At 38.1% G+C, this 10,722-nt stretch overlaps 1 protein-coding gene across 1 annotated transcript in view; it reads left to right on the forward strand.

Annotated features, from left to right (window-relative positions):
• Window positions 1-233: 233 nt before the first annotated feature.
• ARHGEF38 (Rho guanine nucleotide exchange factor 38) overlaps window positions 234-10,722 on the forward strand; it is a 126,284-nt gene continuing 115,795 nt past the window's right edge. The window contains exon 1 of the mRNA XM_003796338.1: window positions 234-429. Within this exon, the coding sequence (XP_003796386.1) occupies window positions 234-429 (196 nt within the window). The remainder of the gene's footprint in view (window positions 430-10,722) is intronic.

Raw genomic sequence — 10,722 nt, forward strand, 5'->3', positions numbered from 1 at the left:
GGTAACAGGTGGCAGCTTCCCCTGTTGGATTCTAGGTATAAAAAAGAATGACCTCATAGGGGTGGAGCTCTGGGACTCCCATACAGGTAGCAGTCACAGCCAGGTACCCTGGAGTGAAGCAGTCTAGTTAGAAAGGGGCAGATAAACCCGTCACTCTAGTGGCTTTAACCCTCACCCTGAGGCACCTTAGCAGTCAGCTGTTGCTTGCAAGTCTAAAGCTTATCTTTGCCAAGATGGAGCCCAAAGAAGCCACTGGGAAAGAAAACATGGGCACCAAGAAAAAGAATCTGACCTTCTTGAGGCCCAGACTCTACATGCTGGAGAGAAGGAAGACTGACACTATGGTTGAGAGCACTGTTTCTGGGGACCACTCTGGTGCCTTGAGGAGGAGCCAGTCTGACAGAACAGAATACAACCAGAAACTACAAGGTAACCAAAAAGAAATCACTTGTCCCATGTTGCCCTGTGCCCAGCTCTGTTTCTGCTATTCTTCCATTTGCAAAGGAAATACTCAAGTCAGAGAAGAAAATCAAACGCCACCTCTATATACACACACACACACACACAGAGGAAATGGGACTTATGAATTATAGAAAATATTATTATATGATTCAATACTTTAAAAGGCAATTCTGAGTTACTCTTAACATTGCTGGGTTGTTTTTTTCCCTCCCTCTAGTGAAGGTAATATTTTTCTTCTACCTTCCTCTTTTTTTCTCCCTTCCCTACCCAATTTAAGCATTGGGAAGCTGTAGAAAGCAAATGATTCAGAAACTTAAAAAGATAGTTTATCTCAATAGTTATGTACAAGATGTCTCACTGTGAGATCCATGCAGGTGATTATACTCAACTGTGATGGTGCTTATCTCAACTGGAGGCATGAAATTTTAATTATGTTTATGAAAAATAAGGAATGTTATATATAACCAATGGGACGATATAACAGGATTTGTTGAAAACCACATAGGTGATTGTTCCCTTAGTGTGAATCAAATAACACCCAAATATGGTAAGAAACGTTTAGCATGCTTACATTGAATGACTTTTGAGAAAATAACCTCAGTTTATCTTGTAATGGTCTTAAGATAATTTGGCATGGTTCTTACAGTGTGTCCTCTGTTTCAAGTCCTGAATTTCTATCTGTTCTACCACCCCTCTCTGTTCTCCCTCCCTGTGTCTTGAAGGTCATTTGTTCTAGTAAAACTTCATGCGATGTTGATATTGGGCCACATTTTAAGCCTCTACTGCAGTACTTGTTATTTGATCTTCCAGAACTTGCCTCTCCTGCTTTTTAGCACAATGTATTTGAATTCTCATCATCCTACCATGAGCTGTTATTTTAGACTTAAAAACTATGATGAAGTTAGAAAGACCAATGGGACATGCTTGCACTTAGCTGAGCTCTTTCCTCAGGAATGGCTTAGACTTGGTCATGCCAATTAATTAAGTCAATGCATTTAAATTAAATCTTTAAAAATTATTACTGTGAGTTAATGTCTAAAAAAAAAGTCTGAAGTGCAGCACCAGTTTTATTTTTTAAAAACATTTTTAATGAGGGATGGTGTTCTTTGATCTTTGAAATTAATTTTTCTCAAGGCAATGGATACTTTGGAAAGAATGCACATTTTAAAGTCATACATATTTGGTTTCCCAATCCTGCCTCTTCAACTTACTATCTCAATAAGAATTTGAGCAAATTGCTTTAAATTTCTAAGCCTTAATTTCCCTATCATTGCCAGTGTAACTAATGATACTTACCATATACTATTGGGAAAATGAAATTAGAAAATTACATGAAAGTGCTAGTATATTAGCTGACACAGGGTATATGTTCCATAAATCATAATTATTTTAGATGTTAGGAATAATAGGTATCACAATGATGAAATAGGACTTACCCTCTATTATTACAAATTTTTATACCTTATTAATCTTTTTCCACTCTTTTTTGTCCTTTAATACTAAGATCTTATCTAAAAATATAGGAAAAGTCCATTGCTTTACCACTAACAACATTTCTTCTGAGTTTCACTAATTCAGCATCTTTCTGATTCAGATTTTCCATTAGCAAAATAAAAATAGAAAATAAATTTTGCTACTCACACATTTTTGCTACTCATTTCCTAAATTGACCTAAAAAATAAGTCCATGGCTACAAATATTGTGGATGTGTGCTGGTAACTTTGACGAAGACCCCAGTCTTCTGACACACTTCATGTAACTTCAGGCTTTCCCACGCACTGCTGGGTTCTGTCTTGAAAGTAGAGGCAAGTCTCAGGAGTTAAACATGCTTCCAGAACTGTCTGTCCTTGATAAAAGTCATCAGGGAGTACAGAGGGGCACAAAGCCATAAAGATAGGCCGGCCTCTTGATAAGCAACATTTTTAGATGTAACTCTTAAAAAATCCAACTCCTAGCCAGGCCTGGTGGGTAATGCCTGTAATCACAACACTCTGGGAGGCCTAGGCAGGAGAATGGCTTGAGGCCAGGAGCTGGAGACCAGCCCAGCCAACATAATGAGACCCTGTCTCTAAATAAAAACTTTAAAAATTAGCCAGGCATGGTGGTGCATGCCTATAGTCTCAGCTACTCTGGAGGCTAAGGCAATAGGAGCCCATGAGCTAAAGAGTTTGAGTTATAGTGAGCTATGATAGTACCACTACACTTGAGTCTGGGTGACAGAATGAGATCTACTTCCAAATATAAATACTGTAGGGTGGTGCCTGTGGGTCAAGGAGTAGGGCGCCAGCCCCATATATGGGAGGTGGTCGATTCAAACCCAGCCCCAGCCAAGAACTGCAATAGAATATAAATACTGTTAATAAATAAATAAAATCAGTACCATCAGTGGTACTTATGCCTAATAGCGCTTTTAGCATGTTCTAAAATAACCACTTTGGTAAAAATGGGAGGCATTTTCTCATTAGTATGTAAAGCTGTGGGTTAGTACTCTGGCTTTCATGACACTCCTTATCATTAAGATGTGTCCTAGATCACCATAAGAAGCTCTTTATTATTGAAATGTCAAGAACTTTTCCTCGGTTTTCCCAGGAACTGGTAGTCCTTGGGTGGCACAGAATAAGGACCCAGGCTGGTTAGCGCCCTGGGATCCATGGCCTGAAGCCATAGTAAGATCACAGTGCTCTTTCAAATACAGGAAATTCCAGCACCTCCACAGTCTTCAAATTATTCTAACTTTTTCTGGAAACAAGTTCTCTGGGTTCTGAAAAATATAAGATATTTTTTGGTATTCCTGAGCTTGCCTCTCAACTCCACTACACAATCTTCCTGTTCCATTCAATTTCTCATATCACTTAAATGTGGATCCTGAGTTATAATAATGTTTAATATGGTACACTGGGTAATAGCTAAGTGGTTAGGGCACCAAGCACATACACTGAGGCAGGCGAGTTCGAACTCAGCCTGGACCTGCTAAACAATAATGACAACTGCAACAAAAAAATATCCAGGTATTATGGTGGGCACCTGTAATCCCAGCTTCTCAGGAGATTGAGGCAAGAGAATCACTTGAGCCCAAGAGTTTGAGGTTGCTGTGAGCTGTGAGCCGTGACACTATAGCACTCTACCAAGGGGAACATAGTGAGACTCTGTCTCAAAAACAAAAAAAGAAAAAAGGAAAAAAAAGAGATATTGGATTAGAATAATAGAACTTGGCTCTAATAAGGACAGCCTAAAACTTTTGTAGAAGACTATGATCACATGAACACAGTCATTCCTACAAAGCCTCAAGTCAGCAGGAGACAATAATACGCAGGCTCCTACTCCTAGGCTCCTTCACTCCTTAAATTAATTAATTCAGGTAATTGGCACCAATTGAATATGTTATATGTTGTTTCTTTCAAATTAATTTTTCTCAGGGCAATAGATTTATTAGAAAGAATGCAAATTTTAAAGTCATACACATTTGGTAAAAGTGGCATTTATTGAATGTTATATGGTATGTCTCAGAGTTTATGATGAAGAACAAAAACAGGATATGTGCCAGGAACTACAACTACAAAATTATTAAGAAAACACACGGATCTTTACTGCAGAAAGACTCAGAGTCTGGTTGGGAAAGATAAGACAAATATACAAACAAATGCAGTAAAGTGGCATGACAGAAGTAGAGGCAGGATCAGTGGGTTCACAGAAGGAGGAAACTGGAATGGTGACTGGGTAGAGGAGGTTGTCAGCAGACATTGTCTGTAAGAGGTGGTAAGGCAGAGTGGGGAAGGTACAGGATGAGAAGAGAAGGGCACTTAATTTCACTGTGCTTAGCTCTGTCTGAAGTCACGCTTTGTTTTCTTATTTATCATCTATTACTAGCTCTTATTCTCTCTCCCTTCTTTCTCACTCCCCTGCCGTACTCCATAAAGGAGACCCTATCTTGCTAGTTGTGCCATTTTGCAGTACGTGCTCAGTAACTGTGCAATACAGTGAATGACTTGGAGCATCGGGCCTAAGCAGGAAATTGGTGTGAAGGCAGACCAAATAAGAGCCTCTGTATATCCGTATCTACAAATGTGAGGATACATGTTTCTGCTAATAAAATATTTTACCTTCAGTAAAATACATAAACATATCAGAGATTAAAATGTATAGAGTTTTTTAAATAACAAGTAATTCTTAGAGTAAGCCTAAGTCCTTCCCAACTTCACCTGTTAGAGCACACAGTCACCAAAACTCACTTACTCATCTTCCCTTCCTAACAAACAGTGAGAACTAGCTCAGCCCAGACTCCAAGTTCCCCATTGCCATTACTGGGAACATAGAGATGATCTAAATAGGTGAAATTTAGAGGCTAAGTCCTAAAAACTCAAAGATTTTATATATGCTATATACATAAACTCTACATTAGAAATGTGCCTCATTTAAGTAGTTACACACAAGTGTGTCTGTGCATATGCAAATAACTATCATTTCCAGTATGTGGATACAGGTAATGTATGTGTGTTTATATTCGAGATATATTTCTGTGATGATTAAACTTTCTTATTGAAAGTTAGATAACATTCAATAGTCTCCTTAGAAAAATATTATTGGCATCAGTTTTCCTTTCTGAAGGTAAAATATTTTATTAGCAGAAACACGTATCCTCACATTTGTAGATATGGATATACAGAGGCTCTTATTTGGTCTGCCTTCACACAGTTTTCCTTTCTGATGCCAAAGAATTTCCAGTCTGAGTACTGTGGACTGAATGCTTGTGTCTCTCCAAAATTCATATATTGAAGTCTACTTCTCAATGTGATGATATTAGGAGCTGGAGCCTTTGGGAGGTAATTAGGTCATGAGGGTAGACGTCTCATTAAAAGGATCAGTGCTTTTATAAGAAAAGGTCTAAGAGAGTTAATTTCACTCTAGTCTTCCTGGTGTCAGGATACAAGAAGGCTACCATGGGAAACCAGGAAGTGGTTTGCTGGAGAACTGTGAGAAATAAATGTTTGCTGTTTAAACCACCCAGTTTAAGGTACATTTGTTAGAGCAGCCCTAACGGCCAAGATCTTTCATGATCAACTAAGCCTCTGATTAACTTTTTGGCCAATGCATATTTTTGTTTATACAGTACCAGATAAAAGGGTGCGAGTGAATGGATAAAATGCCATTACAGTTGCTGGTACCACAAGGCTAAAACCTTACCTCCAAGTCATAGTACTTTTGTGGGTCTCTGTTTACAAAGGCTATTGTATTCTCATTAAGAAAAAATTGATTGATTATCTTTATTAAATCCTGCCATTTTCTTACTATTGAGGTAATAATGAACCACCCCATTCATAAACTTTGTATAAAATAACATACTGTGTAGTATGGGGACAACTGTTCAAATAGTAAGTTAGACTTGATAAGATTATGAGATCATTCATGTTTTTTGAACTACAATCTACAAGTGAACAGGAGTTTTTAACACTGAAAAATTTGTTGATTCTTGTTTAAGGTCTAATGAAGGGTGAGGTAAAATGAATTGTCCAGCTGTTTGTGTGTCCATCTCAGTGCTATAAACCCTTTTTATTCCTCTCTGTTCTTTTGAGTATTGACTAGCTTGTTCCTCTTTACCTGCTTCTATATACCCTTTAGTGAAATGAGAAATACCAAAATTAGAAATGTGACACCAATACAAATAGGTGTGTGTCAGTTTGAAGGGCAAACCTTTATAAAGACAAAGCACTTTGAAAACAATCTCATTGTATGCATAAATACCAAAGTGAAGCATGATATCTTCCTTTTTTTTTTTTTTTTTTAGTAGAGGCATCTTGGAGCTTTTAGAAGGATTTGTGCTAACTAAAGTGTGAGTCACAGGAATTAAGAAAGTTTGAGCTATTCTGCTACTACTACATTGTAATAGGCAAATTTATTCCTCCTGTGTTTGACTGATGTGACTTTAGATGTAACGTGTTCAAAGGTAGCAAATACAACTATGAGTTGTGCTTTATTTTGTTTACAAAAATTATGGATTTATCAAAACATAAAATGAAAAATCAAGAAAGGGGGAAAAATAAAAGAAAAAAGTCTAGAGGAAAGGGGGGAGGAAGAGATCAAACATGTACTAATCATGAATAGAAATGTACCTTAAAATAGTAATACAGCTGGAGAAAGAAGGGAGACAGAAAATTATCCAAGCTATATTCATTTTTGTTTCTGTGGCTATTGGAAAGAAAAAAAGAACACTGCTTATTTTTTCTTGGTGCCATAATCATCGTAACTTCAGCATTTCTGTGGGAATTGATTTCCTGGTAAAAGTAGAATTGTTGCAAGAATTGCTAAACACGTAAGCAGTATCACCCACAAAATGTGGCAAGACTCAAAAGTTACAGCCTATTTGGGACTCCTGCCTTCACTTCTACACTAATATCTGGGACCATGGAATTTTCTGTTCAATAGCCCCATCATGGCAGGAAGTTCTGCTTGGAACTTTTCCTAACCCATTCTCTCAAGAGCAGATTATGGGCAAGTTGATTATAGGGGGTTTCTGGAGCTTGACCATGCTGAACTGTTCCAACCATGCCTTCCAGACCCCCTTTGTGTAGGAGAGCTGGTAGAAAGAAGTGTAGGGGTACAGGGCTCAGCACTGGGGTAGGGAGTGAGTGTGTACCGTGATCCTCTCCCAAATTTTGGCATGAAACACCAAGGGACCTGAAAAATCTATATCAAAACTTGGCCTTCCAGATCATTATGCAGGTATTAGGATATAACACATTTTACTTACCCATTTGCCAGCTTGATTTATAACTTTTAGGTAAGTAGATATAGTACCCTGGCCTCCATTTGTATCCTTGCTCCAGGTCTCGTGAAGGAAGCAGCAGTGAGTTGTTTGGAGCTATAATCCACATTCAGGATATAGCCCTTCTTCTATGCTAGGTTGTAAAAAGTACAGGCAGTCCCAAATTTACAAACATCTGACTTGTATACAACTCACTCTTACAAACGGCTATTACAAGTAATATGTAAATGTACCTATTCCAACTCAGATACAAATTCAGCTTAAGAAAAACCTGTAGAACCTGTATCCTTCATAACCCAGGGATTGCCTATAAGACAGAAGGAAAGGAGAGATTTAGTGTTATCTACCCTCTGCTAGAAACTGTGCTAGTCAGGGCCTTTCACACACAATCCCAACACCTCCTCGTCACCTCAACAGTTTTTTCAGTTGTAGTTGCAAAACTTAGGTGGTAAAGTTTGGGTATGGGAACTCAGGTACTTTAACTATTTGCAAAATAGAATGCATCTAATTAATTGACCCCATAGGTATTTTATACACATGGTTTTCTTGCAAGCTTGACCCATTGTTTTTCACTTTGGAACATACATTCTTCCTTCAAATTATTATGACATGTGCCTGCCAAAGTGTTGCTGTTTAATAATAATTTAATTTGTTGTTCTTGTTTGTCAAGGAATAAAATTACAAAGGTAGGTTGGGCACATATGCCCTCTATTAATAGCTTATTGATTTCCATATCCTACTTCATTGGATATCTTGACATTGACACTCAACTTTAATTTTATGTATGTTGTCACTTATTTGCATCTCACTAAAACTTAATATATAATCTCAAACACTGAGAACCCTATTCTACAGCAATGGGGGTGGGAGGAAGGAAGAATACAGGTGCCAATGGAAATAATGGAACTATACGCTGAAAACAGGCAAATCTTTATCTGGGCAGGTGATTGAATTTATAGAAGTCAGTCTATAGAATTTATATGAAGTCAGTCCAAAATGTGAGTTGTCAAACTTAAATGCAGCAGGAAAATAGAGTGCTATGATTAAAAGCCTTTGTCCAAGGTTGTTCTGAACAATTTCTTGATTAATGAATCAGAGGGAAAAAATGAATACTGCAAGATACCTGCGAGAGTGCAATCACGCACGGCCTGACATCCAGGTCTGAGAGAAAACTCACAAGGCATGTCAGCAAGCTACTGCTCTAAGTATTCTGAATCCTTGTTGTAGCCTCTCACAAAAATTGTCTTTCTTGACTATCTCTTAATGTTAGGTCCCTAGTACTACTACAAAAAGTCATCCAGATACTGTCTGCATCTGGTGTGAAATGAATACCTTGTTTACTCTCTCAGTACCAACCAGATTTTATTCAATGAAAAACTTTAACTCCCTTAAGAATGAGCACATAACCTCCTCCCGAATTAAAAAAAAAAAAAAAGGCAATTTACTATACTTAGCTTCCAGGAGTTGAGAATCGAATTTTTATTTGTCTCCTGGCCTTTATATTCGCTCTTTTCTCGCCTAAAAGTTATTTCTCCGAAATCTTTGCAAGTATGGATTCTCATCATTGAGGTCTCCGCTCACCGTCCTTCCTTGACTTAAAGTGGTATAGGGAAAGAAGTACTTTTTCTCTAGTCTCTTAGATTCTTTGACTAGAGCTTCTGAATTGTACTGATAAGAGACAGGTTAATAGAATAAAAACCATACGAGTTTTATCTGATATTAATATTTTTATGTGGAATGGGAGGGTACTTCATACAAAGAAGTAAAAACTTCGAATAAGTAGTTAGCCCTGGGGATTTGCATACCATTTTAACTAAGAGCAAGAAACTGGGGAGCTGGGACAAAAGAAAGGAAAAGGGGTTTGAGTTAGAGGCAGAAAATTGTGAGAAAGTACTAGAAAATAGGTAAGAGAAATTCATGGAAGATTAGGATTATTTCATGGAAATTCATGGAAGATTAGGATTAGGTTTGTATACTCTCCTCTCAGTGTCAACTCCCCATCTCTGTTCTTCTCTTCCTGATAAAGGAAGGGCACCTTTCTCCTGGGAAATGTACACCCTTCTTTTAGGTAGAAAGGGGGAAGGCAGAGGGCTATTCCTACATCTGCTGTCTCTCAAGTGCTTTATAATCAATATGCCAAAGTGGCGTAATTGAAGGTGGCATGTTCTGACCCTCTTCATTGGCCTTCATACCACCCATCTGCTATTTTATTCTATTTTTATTCTCTCTTCCATTTGAATATAATTGTCCCTGGGTGGGGGACAGAGACTTTATCTCTTAAGCAATGCCTGGCATATGGTAGATGCTCAGCTCAGTGACTGCTTATAGAATGATTAAAAAATATTCAGTGACTAATTACAACTAAATTTATCCTTATAATTGTTATATTTACTTTCAAAATTCTGTCATTCCCATTTCTCCCCTATATGATGATAGTCAAAGTTCATATCAACTACTCTACATTCTTTTTCTATAATGAGAAAAAATATGTAAATAAATAAATTTAATTAGACAAGAAATAGAAAGAATTTCCTAGCCAAGTAAAACAGGATCTCATTCTTAATTAATTTATTCAACAAACATTTTTGAGATGCTCATACGTACCAGGTATTGACTAGGCCCTAGGAATATTTTAAAGAATCAGAAGCAAACCCAGCCCATTGAGTGAGACAGGCAGTGAATAAATAACTATAATGAGACAAGTGCCTGAGGTATGCTGCAGGTGGGTTCCTGGGTTGCAGATTAGGAGACAGAGTTTAGGGTGCAGGAGGTTTTTAAGCAACATTCTGTGATCTCCACCAAGGAAGAGAAGTAAGGTCCTAGGACTAGGCAGAGGGAGAGGTGAGTGGTGATGCAGTCTCAACAGAAGTCACAGCCAACTCTGAGGGGAATTCTGAAGCTGCGTGATCCTTTAGAGTTGCCCTTAGTTTTCTGGAGGACCTGGGTCCTTATTTTACACTTGAAGCTACTGGATGAGGGCAGGGCGCAAAGGACAGAGGCATGATCTGAGAGGTGGTTTCATCCAAGACATCTCCTAAAAAGGGGCCTGTCTGCTGGTGGCACTCCTTAAGGGAATGGGGACTAGTTAGCCTACCACAGCATCCACCATGTATTAAGTGGTTACTATTATTAGAGACATAAATTAAGCAATACATGAGATATGATAAGAAAGTGCTTAATCATACCTCCAAAATGCTAAGAAACATTGAAATCTGAACCTTGAAATCTAATTTGGACTTTTAGGGGCACAGGGTATTCCAGACAGCAGATTAAACATGTCCTAGTACATAGAAGAAAGTAACAACACAGGTTTTTTTCTGTTTGGGGAATTGATAAATGAAAGAGGTGGGACAAACACCAACAGAGCATGTCTACTAGGCACTAGGTGACTTACATCATTTCATGCTCTTTTTTTTTGAGACAGAGCCTCAAGCTGTCCCCCTGGGTAGAGTGCTATGGCATCACAGCTCACAGCAACCTCCAACTCCTGGGCTCAAGTG

The sequence above is a fragment of the Otolemur garnettii genome, unplaced genomic scaffold (genome assembly GCF_000181295.1).
Source record: "Otolemur garnettii isolate 467f Iridium unplaced genomic scaffold, OtoGar3 scaffold00103, whole genome shotgun sequence".
NCBI classification, from domain to species: domain Eukaryota; kingdom Metazoa; phylum Chordata; class Mammalia; order Primates; family Galagidae; genus Otolemur; species Otolemur garnettii.